The sequence below is a fragment of the Dipodomys spectabilis genome, unplaced genomic scaffold, assembly GCF_019054845.1.
Source record: "Dipodomys spectabilis isolate Male_0828 unplaced genomic scaffold, ASM1905484v1 ptg000002l, whole genome shotgun sequence".
Taxonomy (NCBI): Eukaryota; Metazoa; Chordata; class Mammalia; order Rodentia; family Heteromyidae; genus Dipodomys; species Dipodomys spectabilis.
Genome location: NW_024870679.1, coordinates 32,326,742 through 32,348,386, shown reverse-complemented (window position 1 = coordinate 32,348,386; position 21,645 = coordinate 32,326,742). Strand labels below are relative to the sequence as shown.

At 34.3% G+C, this 21,645-nt stretch overlaps 1 protein-coding gene across 1 annotated transcript in view; it reads right to left on the bottom strand.

Annotated features, from left to right (window-relative positions):
• The window catches only part of Negr1 (neuronal growth regulator 1), an 862,817-nt gene that overhangs the window by 533,245 nt on the left and 307,927 nt on the right, over positions 1–21,645 (bottom strand). Inside the window, exon 2 of the mRNA XM_042681196.1 lies at positions 473–705. Coding sequence (XP_042537130.1) covers positions 473–705 — 233 coding nt within the window. The remainder of the gene's footprint in view (positions 1–472; positions 706–21,645) is intronic.

The following is a 21,645-nucleotide window of genomic DNA, read 5'->3' as shown; positions in this document are numbered from 1 at the left end:
AGGTGATCAAGACAATATGTTGAAAATGAACTTAACCATTTAGGCAGAGGTGGGGGGTGAAGTTGTGGAGGTGGGAGGGAAGGGATGGTAGAGAAAAAGCAAAGAAGGAGGCAACAATGCTTGATAAGAAATGTACTCATTACCTTGCTCATGTAACTGTAACCCCTCTGGAGGTACAGTATTTTTCACAATAAAAAACTTATTTAAAAAGATTTGTTTTAGAGATGATTCAAAGGAAGAGAATGGACCATCTACAAAAATCATAATGTAGTAATCATACTATAACTTGATCTTTGTGAGGATTTCATTGTCTATAATTGCCATTGCAGCTACAGTACCTAGGAATGTATTTTGCTGAAGACAAAGACAATGTATTTTTTTCAATATTGTTACTTGCTTCAGAGTCATTCTTCTAGACAACATTTAGGTTTAAGCACAGTCTCCCATAAAATAGCACTTTGAACATGCCTACCTTGCACAGTTAGGTGCACTTGCATTGTTCGCGGTGTATGTTGAGTCTGAACAGAACACGTGTATGGGCCATCATCTGTCACATCTACATTCTGTATCTGGAGGCTGTAATCTCTTTTATTCAATGTTGAAATTGAAACCCGAGGATCCACTGACCACTTATCGCCTCCGGCAAAAATAATACTTGATCGGTTCAGCCAGGCACCCTTTGAAGCTCCATCTTCCAAATAACACCTAAAAATTACCAGAGACAGATGCCATTAATCAAAATGAAAATGAGAGAAAACATTATCTGTGTTCTGAGAGTTATTTCCATATGTGTAATAATAGCACACCGTCCAGTGCAAACATCAGACATAAGCTCAGGAGACATGAATATACCAGGATAGCTGGCATTCCCATTGCAAATGTGAAACAATACCTGAATACAATTGTCAGTCCTTTAAAGGCATGTCCTACGTGCATATATTTCAACCCAGCTCAAAATTGCTTTCTCATTCTGTCTGCATGGTAAATAAAATGTAAATAAAGTTAAATAAATTCAAACAAGAACTTTCTATATTGAAATCTACAGCTATGTTTGAAATGATAAGGAGTAGGAAAGGCCTATAGGTTAACCTTGTTTGACAGAATACAAATTTGCATATAACAGAGGTAGGAAGTATAAATGAGGCCAACTAAGTGCTCATTTTCAAATTATTTCCTTGAACTGTTATTATTATGTAATTGTGTAAGTGTTTTCAATTCAGCCTGTGAGTTTTTGAGTACAAAGCATATTGATCCATGTCCTCTTCCATCATTCTCCACCATCTCTCCCAACCCCAGCCCTCAATGTACCTAGTTCTATTTCACATGTATTCACTGAACATTATGCCTGTTTTTGCCTACTCTGCTCTTCTCTCCATTTATCTGTCCCTCAACCTTGCACTTCTGCCTCCTAAGTACTGACAAAACATATTCTAGCTTCTTGGTATAAATTTTGTTAAACTGCCGGGCACTGGTGGCTCACGCCTGTAATCCTAGCTACTCAGGAGGCTGAGATCTGAGGATCGCGGTTCAAAGCCAGCCCGGGCAAGAAAGACCGTGAGACTCCTATCTCCAATAAACCACCAGAAAACCGGAAGTGGCACTGTAGCTCAAGTGGTAGAGCGCTCGCCTTGAGCTGAAGAGCTGAAGGACAGCGCCCAGGCCCAGAGTTCAAGCCCCACAACCGACAAAAAAAAAAAAAATTTTGTTAAACTACAAGTTTTTCACAAGAGTTACACCATTAGAATCCTCCCATCATGCAATGCTATATTTAAATAAAATGTTTGTGTATGTATTCAAATTGAAAAGCCCAGATCAAAATCCAACTATTTACTAAATAAGCACTGAAATTCTAAGGTACATTACTGATGAAACTATAAACTGCTGGATGTAGTACTTAAATACAGCAGAACTAGTATAACCCTTTTAGTAGCAATTTTTTGCTGTCTTTTCAATATTTTTCTAAGAAGCACTCATTTTTCACCACATGTAAGGCACACAGTTATGGTTTCAAAATGTGCCTCAATCTTCAAATGTTTTAGGCTTCTAAGAACAGTTGAAATACCAACTATTAACACTGAAAATATTTTATTATATTGTGCACAAGATATACTAGCTATAAAAGAGAATTACATAACATAGTAAGGTGATGAGAGAGGAGAGAAAAGTTTTTGAAGATGGCAATGCCTAGATATAAAGATGATAGTTTAAAAACACAGCTTTGTAGACAGAAATTTGATATATGGACCATGCCATGTAAAGAGCTAGACATTTCAACAAAGTGGAAATAATCATAAGATGCAGGGTAAAAGGTCTGAAAGATTAGATTGGAAAGATCAACTAGAGCCAGAGGAGATGGTAAGCAACAGAACAACCAATGTATATTTTAAAGACAAATCAAAGCAATTTATTCAAAGTCAGATACTATAACAAGATTTATAAATGCTGTTTTAGACTTAATACAAGTCAAGCACATTACGGTTTGAACAGGAGGCTGTGGTCATAAGTGAATGATTTTGCTGAGGCCAGGAATTCTATGTTTCATCTTGAAAATGTTCTGCTACAAATTAAAGACTGGTTTTCTTAAATGAGTACAAAGCACAGCTACAGAATGAAAACACACATTCATTGAAATAGTTTGACAGCATTTCTACAGAATACCTTGGGGGATTGAACACAGTATTTGAGATTGCTACCAAATTGCCAGTTGAAAGCAACAGGGCAGGCTGCTGCCAGCTGTATGAAACTCATCAGCAGGAAAAATGTAAGGAATAAGGTGAACTGCAGAATGTAATTTGCAGCCAGTTGGCCATCTACAGAATCCAAACTTAGAAGTCAAAGTTGTAAAGTTCTTGTTAATTGAAAATTTTTTCTTTATGGAATTAATGAAGAGAATAAACTCCTTTTTTACTGGTATAATTTAACAATTACAGTGTATTATAAGTTTTAATAATATGTAGAACAAATATAGAGGAGACTTATTTCTCATTTCACAAGAAGACATTTGTTCTGGTGTAGGCTAGAATTATGAAACACCTCTTCCAGGTTGGGTAATTCTAGAGGAACCTTACATGTTTGGGTGCATGATGTGTTAACTGTTTATCATCTGCATTCATGTGTCCTAGAGGGTTCTCATAACAACTTCACAGGATATGAATTCCTATGCTCTCCATTACTACAAAATAAATGTAGATGTTTAGGTTAAATGACGTTCCGAGCCACAGTCTAAGAAAGAGGCAATGCTGAATTCATAATCAACCCTTCTATTTTCTTTTCATTCAATGTCCTTTCCACTGTAATCCAGATCAAAGACTTTTCAAGTGGGCTTCAGAAATGGGAAGATGATGAGAATGTTGCAGATATTATGGCAAGTAATTCCTTATTTACTGAATGTGACCAACTGCTTAACCTGTCCTATTCTAAAGGATGCAGAAAATTAATTATTAATGGCTAGTTTACCATGAAAGTTTGATTTACAGCCCTATGTGAGGCATATTCCTTTCCCTGGAGACTGGAACAGCTTTACCTTACTTGTGAATTGTGAACATTACAGGATTACTCAATAAATCTCAGTAGGTTCTGGCATCAGGGGCCATCACATAAGAATAGAAGCCTGTTTGCCATTCTATGGTTTTAAAATTCACACAATACATATATATTCTGCATAGAGGTTAAGGTAAAATAGAAGATGACTTTATTCCTTAAGTAGTTGATAAAATGCATAAAGTAAGCCAGATACACAAACACACATACATATGTACGTAATATATATTATGTTGATTTATTTTTACCATTATTATAGATTCCTTCAGAATAAGGACCGTATCTCCATATTCACACATTCCTTTTATTCTCTCCTTCCTCCCTCACATTTTCCTTAGTAAGAGAAAAATCCTATTGCTATAATGTGCATAATGTATTAAGAAATTCAATAAATGGAGAAAATATGCACAGAATTGTGGAGTATGGGTCAAAACCAAGTAAGAGATATTAACAACAATTTATTTTTTACTTTGGATCAACAAATGTCTTTCTTCAAGTTAATAGGTTCTGGGGTCTACAAATATCTTTTTAAAACCTGGTCTGTATAGAACTTACAGCAATGATGACAATGTATGTTCATGAATAGACAACACAGGACTAAGTTATAAGAAAACATTGCTTTAACAGGATTATCATGCATGTTTCTGAGTGTCTCTAGTTTCTGTCTGGACTCTTGGAACCAAGACCCTCCCTCCTACCACTTCATACCCAACATGTTGTGATCCATTTGGGGATTAAATCAGATTATCAACACTTCCAAACTTCCATTCCATTCCATTCATGTTCTGATGGTGGCCCACAGCTATCCCTAATCTAATACCCTAATGGTTTTCTTGACCTCATCTCAGGTCATTTCATCCCTCTACTCTGGGCTGTGGTCCTCCATCTGGGCTAGCAACAAGCCAGCTGGATTGCATCTGTCTTTCCCCTCTGATTCTTCCTTCCTGAGCTCTATTTCCCCAGGGGACTGCCTAGCTTGTTTCTTATCTACCATATCTTCACTGAATTGTCTAGGTATTAAACAGAAAAAAAAAACACACCAATGTTCCTCACATCATCATTTACCATGATATTATTTTATTTGCTCATTTTCTTTCTTTCTTAGAATACATCTATTTGATTTCTTTGTTTTATTCCAAAGGTCTACATATGATGGACAAAAATAAATGTTTACTGAGTAGATAAATGAAGACAAATTTTGAAAGTAAGATTCATATATTAATATCTTAATACTCAGCCTATTTGAGAAAGCAAAGTAAAATCCACAAAATCTATACTAACATATAATTAAATTCAAATATATGTATCTTAAACATGATGTTGCATGATGTGGAGGATGTGCTCAGTCATCTAAATGAGGTGACTGAGCCCATCATTGGCTGAACAAAGTTTTGTTGTTTCCTTTCATAAACTTTGTCTTTTGGTCATACTTGGGTTTGAACTCAGGGCATCAGGCCTTGTACTTACAAAGCAGGCAGTTCCACTAAGCCTCACGTTCAGCCCTCATTTTTACTACCTATATTTGAGGCAGTGTCTTGCTTCCTTTGGGGTACATACCTGTGTTAAAGCCACATATCTTTGAATCCTGGTTACAAGGCATGTACCAGCTGGGTATCTGTTTTTTCAGAAAGTGTCACATGAACTTTTTTCTGCCCCAGGCTAGACTCAAGTTGTAATCCCCAAAATCACAGCCTGCCAAGAAGTGAAGATTATGTATAGGGACTACCAGCATCCAGCTAAGAGTTTAAAATGTCAGCCTGAGTAGGCCGATTGCAGGCAAACAATAAAATAAATAATGTGCACCATTATTTGAAATATAATTTATACTATTTAATTACAGCTTTGTTTTTCAATTGTTCCTCATTTCGCCATTAAACATTCTGTATAATCTATTCTAGTCACTTTGTTATTCGATTTGTACATATTACTTGATCTTCAAATTACCCTTTAAACCAGACACTTCTATCATCTTCACTTTACAGATGAGGAAACAAGGGATTAGCAGGTTTAAGCTGAAAAAATTAGCCATTTTAATGAAGTGTCAGAGTATAGACAGTGGAGACTGAGGAGTTCTTGTTCAGCATTGAGGAGTTAAAGTCTAAGGACAAGGCTGGTAATGTAAGTATGGTGAGATAATTGCTGGGACCAGTGAAGCCAGAGCTCTCATTGAAAACTCAGATATTATTATTATTGTTGTTGTTATTAATTTTAAATAGCCATGTAATGGAGGTGCCATTTAATAGGTCAGCATGAGTGTGATGCAACTGGATCTGTGTCAGCCCTTCAACAATCTCATCCCCCTTTCATTCATCACTTCCTTTACATTTCTTAATTTTGTGATATACATAATAAAATTTTTTACTGCATATTCCCCTCTTTACCCCTTTCAATGTCCCTCCCTCTCCCCTCACCGTCTCCCTTTGCAAGTTCCCTTTTCTTGGTCCTTATTTTGTTAGATTTTGATTTAGTCTTTCTAAAATATTGTACTACTTGAGCTCTCCGTTATAATTTGAGCATGCATTATAATTCAGTTAAGTCATTTGGAACTGCTTGTGAACCACCCAGTTTGTTTACTTGTAGATTTATTGGCTCAAACTATTTACCACTAATGAGAGGAAACATGCAACCTTTGTTTTTCTGGGACTGGATTATTTCACGTACATAATTCTTTCCAAGTCTATTCATTTTTTTATTAATGGAACGGATGGAATTTTACTCATCTATTAGTGAACTTAGATATTTTAATGTCTCCTGATTAACAATGAAACATTCTAGCCGCTAGTGATCTGTGATCTTTTTGTTGTTGTTGTTGGTTGTGGGGCTTGAACTCTGGGCTTGGGCATTGTCCCTCAGCTCTTCAGCTCAAGGCTGGCACTCTACACTTGAGCCACAGCACCACTTCCACTTTTCTGGTGGTTTACTGGAGGTAAGAATCTCATGGACTGGCTGGCTTTGAACAGAGATCCTCAGATATCAGTCTCCTGATTAGATAGGATTAGAGACATGAGCCACCAGCATCTGTGATCTTACAATCTTCTTGCAGTTTAGACAATGAATTACATATTTTCCATAGCAATTAGGTTCTTTCATTGAGTGTGGAATTGCTTCTCTTGAAAATGTATATTTTTTCTCACTTAAAACACAAAAACTTGCTAGACTATCTATTTTGTTGGGAGATGAATAAAGAAGTTATGAAAATGTACTCCTCAGAAAAGCTGTGTTAACACCATGCCAAATATCATGCCAAATATTTAAATTTTCAGTCAATCATCTAAGTGTTTTATATACACAATGCCAAACATCTGGCTAGTGGAAAATGTACAAAAATTCATTTGAATATTTCATTTTATTTCACAGTGGTTAATTATATCGATCAAGGCACCAGAAGTTGTTGTTTTACTAATTATGATGACACTGTTGCTTTTGAACTCTTTTAAGAAGATTCCTGATAAACAATGCTACTCTACACGAGGCAGCCTTGGCTATGCAGAGTCCAAGTCCCATCTGATGAGCTACTGTTGATTAAGCTGATAGTGAAACAATTCTATCAGACTCTGCCTGTGACACCATCCCCTTTGATGATTGAAGCTGAAAGGTGGACATCTGAGAGTCTTCTGGAAATTTGCCTTTTTAGGTTATTTATCATTTTTTGTAAGCTTTGTTAGGGACAAAAAAAACACCTCTGGCTGCTGAAGAATGATTTTGTCCTCTTATATCTCTAATTTCTATGGAATGTATTCCAAAAGCATGAATCTCACCAGCATTACATCTATTCCACACCATAGGATTCATTCAACTCTATGGAAAAAGATCAGTTCTCTCAGGACATGTCCATTAATGAGGTCTTCTATTAAAGGTATTGATAAATAACACAAGGAATGTACAATACTCCTTGAATTCCAAGCTGAACTATATGGAAATAATATTCTTATGAATGGATTGGCCTATTGTCTTTCCAGCTGTCACTTCATACTGTGACAAAGCCCTAAATTTGACAGAATTTTCAAAAACCTACTAACAAAAATGAGAACCCAACTAATTCTGCTCACAAAGTTTTGATGTACTGACTTCTAGGTCAAAGTAGGTTTATAGAATATTAAACACAATGGATCAAATTCTTCAGTCATGCCTGTCTGCATTTGTTTTGAGTATTTCTCACCTATCTGATGAATATGTGTGTATGTCTAATTAATTTACAAAGAATTGATTTATATACAAATTTTATATATATATGTCCTATGTATTTATTAAATATTTCTTAGATAATATCACTTTATGTAACATTAATTTTAACTTAGTATTTTTTCTCTTGAAACTTCTCTGAGACCCAGATGATACTGATTATCTTTCTAATTGGCAAGTATGAGAGGTGGGGGATCTGTAATGTTTGGAATTTGTCAAAGCAATTTCAAGTGCCTAATTAAGCATTAACCCTTATTGTTAAGAAGTATTTTTTAGACAATTTTTGCTATATCTATGTGAGAAGCAAATTTCTAAAGGTAAATGTTCAATATTGTCATGCAGACAGCAATAATGGTATGCTAACTTTGCCATATGCCAGCTACTTTTCCAATCATTTTACATTTGTTTCTTAGTCAATTTCAATGTAACTTCTTAGGGCAAGTATTATCAAATGCTATCATTTGCACATTTGAAAATGAATAAAGTAAGAAATGGAGACAGGAGAATATTTGAATTTCACAGAATAACACTATTATGACATTAAGTCTCCAGGCCTAAATTCTTAAGAAATATTAAGGAAATCTATACTTTTTTTTGTTGACAATTATATCCTGTTATCATTATTTTTAACTTATATATACAGTCAATTAAGAAAAAATTAACTAACGTCAATTTCGTATTTTGTGAGATAAATAAATCTATTTTCCTATATATTTTATTCTTGTGCTTCTTTTAGATAATACGTTTTAAAATGTATCTTACATAAAAGAATAAAAGTCACTTAATAATGGTAAGAAAAACTTCTCAGTCATCTTAAAAACTCTTGATACTGAAAAATTATAAGTCAAAAACACTCATAAAAAATGTGAGTTTTTTTTGTTTGTGACATAGAGAATTAGACCTATTTCCTAAAATCCAGAAACTTTTATATTGGATAAATTTTGTTTTTATAAAACAAACTAGAAATTGATACCCTTTGTTTCACATTAATACATAATCTAAATTACTTGTTTGTGCATATATATGTACACATATATTACAATATTTTGAATATTTTGAAAGTCATTCAAATTAGGTTATGGATTTGTCACATTTCCAAAGGTTTAAATAATTTGAGTTATAAATTCACCATTGCTCTTCTGGAATGCCACAAGTTGCTTCATACTGTTCTTTCACTTAATTTTTTTTTTTGGTCGGTCGTGGGGCTTGAACTCTGGGTTTGGGCGCTGTCCCTGCACTCTTCAGCTCAAGGCTAGTGCTCTACTGCTTGAGCCACAATGCCACTTCTGGTTTTCTAGTGGTTTTATTGGAGATACTAGTCTCATGGGCTTTCCTGCCTGGGCTGGTTTTGAACCGTGGTCCTCAGATCTTAGACTCCTGAGTAGCTAGGATATAGGTGTGAGCCACCAGCCCCTGGCTTTCACTTAAAATTTGTCAAGCTTCTGTATAATTTTAGCTTCTGTATATTTTAGGGCACACCAATATATTAATTCTGAACAATTCAAAATATGGATGACATTAAATGCTTTATTTTTAACCTGTTTCTAAAGTCTAACAATCAATATTATATTCTGATAGGATTAACTTGCTGAATGACTAATATGAGTGAGAAGGCACAAAAATATTTTAGCATTTAATCCCATTCAACATTCATAAAATCATTCTGAGAAAAGGTAGGAGTGATTGCCCTAGCTTTCAGAAATGTATGTGAATACATGCAGAAATGGTGACTGAAGCAGAAAATATAACAGTCCTAGGGAGGAAGAGGGGTCACATATTTGAGAAGTTAAAGGTTTGATGTGTGCCAATGGCTTTAAATATGGATAAATTGGAAAATTCTTTGCCATTTCTACTCTTCCATTTTTGAATTCAGCTAAATCAGCTTGCTTTATTCCATGTGGACTTAAATGTGAGATATTTAGATCTGGAAGCGCTTCAAGAATTTTGCTAACTGGCAGGTGCTCTGAACCTCGATGGGGAAAGTTCTGTCTGCAGTGCTGTCTCCCTGGCAGCTGCTTCCTGGAGAAGTTGGACTTTCACCTCAGGAGCTATAAAGGGAATGAGCACTGCTTTTAAAATACTTTCAAGAGGTTTTTTTTAATATAGCAGTGTCAGTGAGTGAGGGTGGAAGAGACTAGAAATGAAGCTGTTGGCTCCAGGAAAGTCCCTCCAGTCCCTCTGCTTTTGGATGGAAACAAGAACAATGAAACAAATAATGAATGTGCTGGAAGACTCTAACATCCTCTGTTTTGTAAAACTGATGAAGAGTATGCTATTTTATAGTATCAGTAAACAGATATTAAAACAGACACAAGTATAATGAATTTCTCTGTCTGCTAATTCTTAAATTTTCTGCTGGTGGTGGTGATATATTTCTTCTTGCAGTTTTTTTTTTCCTAGTTAAGCTTATTCTGAGCAGTGATTTTATTTTATGAATAAAGAATGGCTACCAAGTGCAACTAATTAAAGCTAGCCTTGAAATCATTAACTAACGTAGTCATTAATCTATATTTATCTGCACTCTCTTGAGAAAATTAAATAAACCGTAACTCAATATGAGTTATGCCCCAAAAATGTAATTGGGGGAGTATGCTCTATAGAGGAAAAAATATATATACTTTCTTTTTACTTTAGCCAACTTCCTGAAAATAAATTTACATGGATTACATTTTCTCAAAAGATATTATAGTAAAAAATAGTACCAAATTTGAATCTTTATTATATCTTATTATTTTACTATGATTTTTCTTTAGTAGAATTCACAATGTAGTGACTATAGTTAGTATTGAGATTCTAATGTCTTCCTTTGTGTAATAGGGAACTTTAGGAAAGTTAAATTTTCTAGTTTTTCTCCTGTAAAGATGGGGTTACCCAAAGTATGCACCTAACACATTTGTTAAGAGATTTGAATAAATTAGTATAATATCATAGATCCAGCTATAGGGAAAAATGTCACTAAGTTAATTATTGTTACACTACCTTAGTTTTGTTAACTTTGTAATTAAAAAGCAAACAATCAAAAAAATTATCACATGAAACAAGAACTATGTTAATATAACTAGAATTTCCAGGGATTAGTAGCTTACAATTGAAATCTTGTCTCCTCAGAAAGATGAGATCTGAGAAACTCTGTTTAATGTCAGACAGGGCAAGAAAGTCCAATATCTAATCTCCAATTAACCATCTAAAAATGCTGGAAATTAAGGTGTCATTCAAGTGGTAGAATGCCAGCTGTGAGGAAAAGAAAAAAAGCAACTAAGACCACCCTGGCCAGGAGTTCAGCACATGCAGACATGTTCACAAAGAAAGACATACAGACACAAAATAATAAAACTAATAAATAACATTAATAAAATGTAGTTTTGTGTAGCTAAAGTTATCTATTCATGCTGTTTCTTTTTCTTCTGAAGATGAAAATGTTTCTATTTTTGTCACATAATCTGATACTTTCTAATTTTTTATTCTTCAAAATATTTTTGGATGTCCAATATCCTTTGTTCAGAAAAGTAACTGTAAATAAGTATCAGAATGAGTCTTGTGATCATAGGAATTTAAATAAGAATATTTAAAATAAAGTTGATTTTTTTCATATGTCATACATTTTGATGTTTATTTGAGTAGTTTGTATTGCATACAGTCATTGACACAGATATTTATGAGGTCATTTATCTAGACAACTAAGCAGTTTCATAAGTAAATTTTTGATTACTGAAAAGGGGTGCAGACTCACTCCACCCCAGATTTTGATTTTGTAGATGGAGGCCCTGTGAAATGCTTTCATAAACAAGTCTCTGCCAATAAAAGAAGTCATACTAATGACACTCAATTCTTCTACTGCCTCAGTCACCTACCTGAGTATTAAAGAACTTTTGTAATAGAAAGATTGGAGACATACAATACCTGTCTAGAAAGCATGAAACCCTGAGTTCACTCTACATTACTATAGGCAGGTCATGCTTAGGAAAAACATATGGACATTTAGGTTAAAAAGGTCAAAATTCTAATCCTTCTCCTGATTAGGGGGGAAGGGGGGAGGCTGGGAAGGGATGTGAAGGATAAACAAAGGAGGAGGCTGCAATGCTTGGTAAGAAATGTACGCATTATCCTGCCCATGTAACTGTAACTCCTCTGTACAGTATGTTCACAAATAAAATTAAATTATATTTAAAAAAAAACAAAACAAAAAAAAAAGGTCAAAATTCTTAAAACCCTTCATTTCTCCATTATCCTTACAAAGTCATCAGGTATCTAAGAATATTCGATGCCTAGAAATCCATTAGTTTTGTTTATTTTACTAATGAGAGGCTATCAAATATGTGCCTCTAATATTCCCACCTCAGTGTTTAGCTTCTATCTCTTTAGGAGTTTTGTAAATCAAAACCTCAGCATGTGTGAGTGTTAGATTAGTTTTCACATTGAATATAGTTACCAACAATTATGCTATAGAAAGGACATGGAGCATTCTAATGCAATCAGTTAAAAAGTGTTTCTTTTACATCTGAGCTGAGTCTATACTGAAAGTCACTAGAAATTTCTTTTTTTTTTTGTCAGTTGTGGGGCCTGAACTCTGAGCCTATGGGCTGTCTCTCAGCTCTTTCAGCTCAAGGCTAGCGCTCTACCACTTGAGCCACAATGCCACATCGGGTTTTTTCTGCTTATGTGGTGCTGAGGAACAGAACCCAGGGCCTCATGCATGCAAGGCAAGCACTCTACCACTGAGTCACCTTCCCAGCCTCCAGAAATTTCTTGAAAATAAAGCAAAATGAGTATAATAGGTTATGTAATAATTGTCCAATTATCAGTAAATTATATATATGTATATACATATATACATATATATTCCCAAGATCTTCAAATTATTAATGGTGTCCTATTAACTTTGCTCAATCTAATGAACTCAATTATTATTCATATATATTCAACTTTACCATGTATTTGAAAATTTGAAGTCAATATCCATGTGGTTCAAATTCTTACTTCAATAAGTTCATTGGTCTTAATTTTTCCTCCCATATTCCACCATACTTTTTTTAACCTTTTCTTGCAATCAATTCTGTGGTTGTAAAAGCTTTGATTCTTCATCCTATGTTTGAAAGTTTTCAAAGGGACTGTATATTTGTGTTTGTGTGTGTAGGTGTGTGTGTGTATGCATAATTGTGAGTGAATTTGTGTGTGAATGGGGAAACATTTGGTACAAAAAGTGTACAAGAAACACAAGTAAGGGTAATCACCAACATGTTAAAAGATCGAAAAGTTAGAACATGTAGCTAAATATAACTTAAACTAATTTAATCTGAGCTCTTTCCTAACAAAAGTAGCCTAATCTCTCCAAATATCAACGCTCCTGTTGCTAAAGGATCCATCCAGCAGAAGTATCTAGTGGACAGCTGGACCTGTCATATCTCAGTGACTAGCTGGCTCAGAAAAGCAAGTGCCTCCAAGGGATGTAAAATTCCACTGTGATTTCAGAGAAGCTGAGATTTCAGGCATGAATTTCTGGCTGAGTCTCTTTCAACTAGATTGCTGACTATTTTCCTATCCCCATGGCTAATCATCTCTCAAGGTCAAAACTTTGTCATATTAGTCACTTCTCCCTTGAGTCACTCAGAAAAGTAAACCTGAAGAGAGAAAAGGAAACCCATTACTGTAATGTTCTCTAAAAATAGATGGACTGGAATCTGGGAGAAATGTTGGTATGGTTTTTCCAAGGATAATTTTATCCTGAACGCAGACCAACTTTAGGTCTGTCATATCTCTTCCTAGCATGTATTTGCCTTAGGGATTTGTAAACTAAATATTTTCTTGGGATTCATGTCTGTTTCTTTAAAATGGAAATCAAATGAAATATGTTATGAGACAAGGTCCTAAGCAAGTAATATTTAATGCCATTTTTGGTAAGCCCTCCCTGATATTTCCATTTTATGCCCCCAGACTTGTTTGATAATCCCTCCTAAAGCCTGAGTGTGTACTATAATATCACTCATTTACTCATTTATCAACTTTGCTCAACTATAAGTGATTCTGTTTTATAATTCATTGTGATGTTCAGAGATGCATAAAAATATTACGAAAACTTCAAGAACAGCATTTAATTCATAGTACATAAAACAAAAGATAACACTACACATTCTACTGGGAGAAGAATGCATGGGGATAATCAGATATAGTATTAAAGTAGAATCTAAATTATTGTATCATTCTTTTTATCATTTAATCATAATTATTCTACATGGAAAAACATACATGGATCTCTGGATTTGTCCTATGGTTGCAAATCAGAACAAATTGTGATACCCACTAATCTACAACATTTAGTTTTATTCCCTTGTTCTTTTTACTTGGAAAATCTCTTAGCAGGGAAAAATTCTAGCTTTGGCACATAGATCATAGAATAAACTGATGTTTATCTCAGAAAACAAATCAAGATACGTAGTCAGGGATTTTCTTTCCTGAGTTTCTAGAATATGTGAGAAAATCCTCAATGAATAGATTAATTACAGCAGGAGTATAGAGGATGCATGATGCATACTTAGTTGATGAATAAATACTGTATTCAAATTTAGTAAAATGTTACCACTGAATTTTCATTTGATTCAAGCAGTGGCAGTGCTATAGTGGAAGTACCAGGTTTAAATTTATTTAGCACCCACTGAACTTACTTAGATGTTTTCGTTTAAGGCTGGAACTCTAGCACTTAACCCCCTCCTTCTCTTTTTGGTATTTTGCTGGTTAAATGGAGACAAGAATCTTTGAATATGTCTACCACAATCCTGAAAACTTAGTCTCCTGATTAGCTAGGATCAGAGTTGTGAGCCATTGGTGCCTGGTCAAACGATGTACTTTTTACTTGTAATGCTTCCAAGTGTGAGAATAGCTTATGTGTGACTTTTTATGATCTAGAAGCTTGGTCTTGGTGAAATATTATTACTGTGTGTGTAGTTTACAGTTCCTACAACATGACAATTAGCCCTTTCTCATTAATGAACAAATATACATTGGTCATTCACTGTTGTGTCTTACTGAGCACACTAGTATTTTGGGGCTTAGAATAACACATTTAGGAAGAACACAGTTAAATATGATAAACTTGGAACAAATAGAGGAGAACAGGAAGAACAATAAAATGGATGGAATGATTTTTCAAGAAAATAGAAATATAAAATATGACATTCTCTAAAATTGTTAGGAGTAGTATATTTCAAAATTCTTTGTTTTCAGTTGAAATATTTTTTTTCTTTAAATGTTCTTTTTTTATTCTTAATCTGATTTCCTATGTAAGGAAATCCTCACCACATTCTCTACAATTCTCTGTGTTAGCCATTAATCTTTTATGGGAAGCTGTCAAAATCTTTTATGAAAATCGAAATGTACTATATCCATTTTTCTTATCTTTCACAGTGTATTATTTCCAAGCATCCCAGCAAGTTCGTTAAGCACAAACTCATTGTGAAATCACATTGAGGTAGCAGTCAACTTTCCTGGGGTTTTTATTCTGTTACAAATGTATCACAATGGCAATCAATATCAAACACAGGTCTATTGTTTCTTGCTTTTCTTGTCTCCTGAGCTCTAAAATTCATAATTCTAAGGATTCCATACTATTTATACACATTCATTTATTTTCTCTATTTCTAATTGGTCCTTCTAATTATGAACTGTTGAAAGAAGCAAAGATATTTTTTCTCTTTCCTTTAAATCATTAGTTTAAATCATTATCTGTATGTTTTCAGGATTTCCAATCGATATGTCCAATTCTTCAAAGGACTGCCTACTTCATCAACTTAATAACAAAAGGATGAGTTGTAAAATAAATATAGCATGTTATGGATAGGCAGCTGAATGATTTTTAAAGTGCAATTTTATTGAGTTATAAGTAAATGAATGGATTAAATTTCCCTTGAAATATACACTGCCCCCATAATTAAAGAAAACCATTTTTGGCAAAGTATACTTTAGATTTTGCCAAGTGCCAAATTGTCTTACACATAATGAGAAACATTTGTCTTTCATCTTTAGCAATGGCTGAAAGTCATCATTACCAAGCAGATGCTCACTGACCCCCATGGAACGAGCTGCTCATTCCAATGTGCTATTAAGAGGCAAACCAGTATTGTAGGCAAGCCACCAATGTTAGCACTGATTAAACTCTACATTTGAGTCTCAATAGAGAAAACAAGGTGAAATTTATATATCCTTCTCTAATCTGAAGATAATAATATTTCAAAATGAATTCAATACTGTTATTTTGGGATACTTCCTGAGTTAACTTCTATTTGCATTCCTTTAGCAAATTTTCCTTTTGAGTTTTGACTAAGCAAATATGCCAGGAAATTGCACTTTCAATATGCTTGCATATTATAAAGGAAGTGAAAGTAAAATGTTTATGCTATAGTCACCATGACACACACGAAACACAAGTTTTATGAGAGACATGATGGTAGAGTAAGAAAGGAAAGAATATGATTCATTGTGTTAGAATCAGGAAAATTACCCACAGACATAGGTAGGTGAGCTGTCTCGCTATGAACAATGATGATTTAGAGGATTAGAAAGGAGGTGTATAAGTAAAAGATGTTAAGAGTTCTCAGAAGAAATAACCAATAGAATATAGAGAAAAGGGTGCAAAATGGGCAGTAAAATTCCGCGCCTACATGTGATCAGACCTGTTTAAACTAAATATATGGGAGGAAAGAATTTTTCTAAAATTCATCTGGAGGTGACTGATGACTGATGTTAGATGTGATGGACTCTTAGAGTAATTTCAGTAAACAAGATGTTGACAGTACATAAAAAATGATTATGTAAAAAAAAGATGGTAAAGGGAGTTATTTTTAATATATCTGTGAACCAGTTAATAAGCAGAGTGTATACATATAGTATGGAATTAAAGTTTTATAATAACCCCATGAAATAAATACCATTGTGCTTTTTATATACCCAAAAGTACAGTCTCCAATGTTTTTTCAAGGAAGAAAAGTCAGAAGCAGCATAATCATAGATGTTCTCATGTTTATTTATTAGTTCATTCACTTACTCATTCAATTATTATTTTCACCAAGAAACTATTGAAATTCCCACGCATTTTCAGCATTGCCTTGCACTTAACGATACTTATTTGGACATATAGGACCATAGAACTCCCAGGAATTTCATGAATAATGAGACATGTGGGTAAATTGATTTTTAAGTACATTTTATCATACATAAGTAGTATAAGGTAGATAGGTCCACTGAGATTAAAAAAGGGAAAGCACAAATCCTATGTATGTTGTCTGAGTTGAAGGAAAGGTTAGGAAAACAGGTGAGGATGCAGTTGGAAGTCTCTATGCCATCTAAGCCAAAAGTCATGGCAGACTAAACTGACTTGTCAATATGGAAAATTCAAAGGAGAGGATGGGAGAGTTATGATCAAGATGAACTGGTTATTGGAATTATTTTCTTTCAGGTTCAGGACCTGAGTGTTGTCCCTGAGCTTTTGTGCTCGAGGCTAACACTTTTATTACTTGAACCGTATCTCCAGTTTCAGCAATTGGAAATAAGTGTCTCATGGATTTTCCTGCTGGGATTGGGTTCAAATTATGAATCTCAGATTTCAGCCTCCTGACTCATTAGGATTACAGATGTGAGCCACTGCACATGCACACTGCACACTGCCAGGATGGTTATTCTTAAAAGATAAAAGTTTTAGTAAAGAAGATAAAGCAAAAACAAAAACAAAACCAAAAAAACAGTGTGAGAAGATAATATTCTTTTTAATGGGTTGGAATTAAATAGCTGGAACAAAACACAAATGCTACTTAAATGGAGCAGAATTAAAAGCATGACTTGGTTACAGAAGAGATGATTATTTTCTTTTAACATATTATATTTGAAGTATAGGATATTATCACAAAGAAATGATCATACAGTAAATATAGAATTAACCATTAGGAAAGAAACCCTTTTAAAAATTAGTCACTATAGAACTGGAAAGGTGGCTTAGTGGTAGAGTGCTTGCCTTGCATGCATGAGGCCCTGGGTTCGATTCCTCAGCACCATATAAGCAGAAAAAGCCAGAAGTGGCACTGTGGCTCAAGTGGTAGAGCACCAGCCTTGAGCTCAAGAGCTAAAAAACAGTGCCCACACCAAGAATTAAAGTCCCACAACTGACAAAACAGCAACAACAACAACAAAATTAGTCACTATAGAAATAAACTTGCCATAACATCAAACATTGAGTAAAGGGAGTAGTTTTAAGAACTAAAACATGTAGAATAGGCCCAATATATTGGTGTGGAAATGAGTACAAACATATTTTAACCAAAATTTCCCCACCAAGAACAACAAAAAATCGTTTATTACTGAGTATATATTATATGAATAATTTCAAATATATGGAAACAGAACAATGTCTGGCCTTATTATTCACTGGTGATTCTGGGAAAAATAATTGCCACATTTCTCCTCATTGTATGATAATCAGTGCATATGGAAGAGTGTATTTAATCCTAAACATTTATAAACACAGATAGTGTATTTGTTTCTTATTAAAACTCCAAATGGTTTCTTTATAAGTAACTTTATACATAGTTATTATAGGTATTTTGGAAAGCAACAAAGAGAGAAAATTTTTAGAGAAAGGTACTTTCACATAAATTGAATTACTCTATACTGAATATCATGGCTGCTTTCTTATCTTCTTAATACACTGTGAAATACAGGCCATAAATTTAGATTTTAAGAACTGGAATGACAACAGATTAAAGTTAGTCAACTATAAGCCTATAAAAAATGAAAGCAACCTTAATCAACCATGTTGACCCATTCAATTTCTAGGATTATTCATACAAGTAATGTTTTCAGAATTAATGAATAATAAATGATGATGAGGAAAGTGTTAAAATAATTGTACTTTCCAATAGTACACATTTTGGAATTCCTGAAGGGAAACTAGAAGAATAAAAATTATTAATAACAAAATTAATAACAAAAATTTCTACAAGCATATTGCTGAAAATATAAAGTACACTCATATAACCAATTCTAATTTTTAAAAAATGTCGTGGTCTTCTAGCTGTCAGCCAAACAAAGAAATGATCAAATAACAACCATCAAAGCAGTTACAGTATTTATTTTTTAAAAAATTCTTATTGATATATGCTAAACATTGTTCAAACATACAAAAACACTTTTTCAAATTAGTGTTACTATTAAGTTTTATGTAAGGAAAAACATATCTGAAGGAAATTAGTATCTCAAAATAACAAATTAGATACAGGTAGATTTGGAGTTTGAACTTAAGTCCAAGTGAATCCAAGTTGCCAGCCTTTCTTTTTGACTCTCCAGACTCCTTTCTTTTTGACTCTCCAGACTGCTACAAAACAACATTTTCTTGAGGTAAACCTCAATTTACCTGCATGTCACGGACATTAAATTCTACATTAAATTGTCTAAATGTGGTTAGGAAGTCTGTTACATTTTGGGTTGGCCATTCAGTTAATCTAGGGTCTCAATGGCATAGTTAGTGAAGAGGAAACCAATAATAAAAATTTAGAGGATGATCCTTTTATATGGACATAGATGCATATTTTCATGTTAGTTAGTTTGTTTTGTGGTGCTTGAGATTGAAGCCAGGACTAACGAACCTTCATTTAGAGACGCGTTCTCACTAAATTTTCACTGGCTGTTCTAGAACTAGAATTTCTTTAGTTTTTACCTCCCAAGTTAGGGGGGAACTACAGGAATACTATACAGTTAGCTCAGTAAATATATCTATGATTTTTTTTATCTTTTCTTAATCTAAAAATATAATGGCAGCCAGGCACTGGTGGCTCATACCTATAATCCTAGCTACTCAGGAGGCTGAGATCTGAGGATCATGGTTCAAAGCCAGCCTGGGCAGGAAAGTCTGTGAGACTCTTATCTTCAATAAACCTCTAGAAAATGGGAAGTGGTGCTGTGGCTCAAGCAGTAGAGCACTCGCCTTGAGCTGAAGAGCTGAAGGATAACACCCAAGCCCAGAATTCATGCCCCACAACATACAAAAAAAATAAAAAATAAAAATAAGGGATGGGAAGGGGAAACAAAGGACAGGGCAACAATGCTTGATAAGAAATGTACTCATTACCTTGCCCATGTAATTGTAACCCCTCTGTATGGTATTTTCACAATAAAAAAAATGGCAATGAATTCTGAGCTTTGAGATTCCCTGATGTGGCAAATTGCAAATTTCCTGAAGACAAACTTGAGCACAAAGGTGAGACAGATCTTCCTTGCAAAGGAGACTTGGATGACAACTATTTACTTGAACCTTTTTTTTTTTAATATATGTAGATTACAAGTAGCTATTTTCCCTCAGTGAACTAGGATTAGAAATTTGCAGTTTGGTGTTGATCTGTGTTTAGCCTCAACATTGAAACAATAAAAATTTGTGTTTTCCTTCCTCAAGGGAATTAGCTATGGAAATCATTAGAGCAATGTATGTCAAAATATCTTAGCTCGAAATCAGCACGGACACTGACCATGACACACATCTTTGTTGTAGTTCCTTTGTACTTTTGTGATTAGTAGCATGAAATTTAGTTGTCACAGAACTTTCAGCCTGGTTCAGTTAACCATGCTGCCGAAGAAAGGACGATGAGCAAATCACAATGCTGTGTGGGGACTTATGTTCACACATTGTCTGTATGAAGCTCTGTTTTAAAAATGAACATGAACTAAACACAGCATTAAAATGGATAAATTCAATTTACTTTCATGTGTATTTTCTACTAAGCCAGGTATATCTCAATTTTGTACATATTTTGAATAGTTGAAGATAACACCGGTTGTTGTAGACAACAAAACACTATTCTGACAATCTCATATTTTCTTCTGATTTAATTGAACTCTATTCATACCTTTCATATGTGAACTTGCTTGTACGACACTTCTTTGAGTAGAACGATTTTCTTGAAGCCAACATAGAGTAAACACAGTTTCTTAAATCCATCAAGTCTGCTTATATATTTTAATTTAATAAATCTTCTATCACCTTTATTAATGATATGTTAGTAAAAATATATTTCAGTGTTAGTAAAGGAAATTTTAAAATGACCAATTCCCATGCGAAGTAGCATTCCCTTACAAAATTTAATCCTAATGTCAAGGAGATTATTGTAGTACTGGGGATTGAAGCCAAAATCTCACATACTAAAGGTAAGTGCTCTATCTGAATAAGTTTCCTAAGAGGCCTTTAACATTTCATTATTCTCCCTTTAAAATGTTTATTGCCAAAGCAACAACTAATATAGAGTTGAGTCCTCCCAACTCTATAATAATGAGAAATAAATTATCCATGGTTTGACTGGGGAGAAAAGGCTGTCATTAAAGTTAGAAATGATCATGGATATTTCAACATTGATACTTTAAATTTCCTATGTATGTAAATTATCTATCAGTACATAGCAGTCATATCAACAAGAAATATTTCTCCTTTACCATCTGTGAATTTCAATGGCCATGAAAGAAGACAGTTTAATCCCAAACTGTAGTGCCATGGGACTTTTGGTAAAACAATAATTAAATGACTCCAAAACAGAATCTGGTACACTGGACTACAATTTTCATTCCGCCACCAACAGTTTTGTAGAACTCAGTGTATACAAATCAAAATACTATGAACAACTAAGTAAGGTCAGCATTTTCCAAAGTGGGCCCCTTAAATAACCTCTGTAGAATGTAAACATTCATCTCTTCAAATTGTACTTTCTTTTTTTGGGGGGGGGAGGGTCCTGTCGTGGGGTCTGAACTCTGGGCCTGGGCGCTGTCCCTCAGCTCTTCAGCTCAAGGCTGGCGCTCTACCACTTAAGCCACAGCGCCACTTCCGGCTTTTTTCTTTTTGCTTATGTGGTGCTGAGGAATTGAACCCAGGGCCTCATGCATGCAAGGCAAGCACTCTACCAC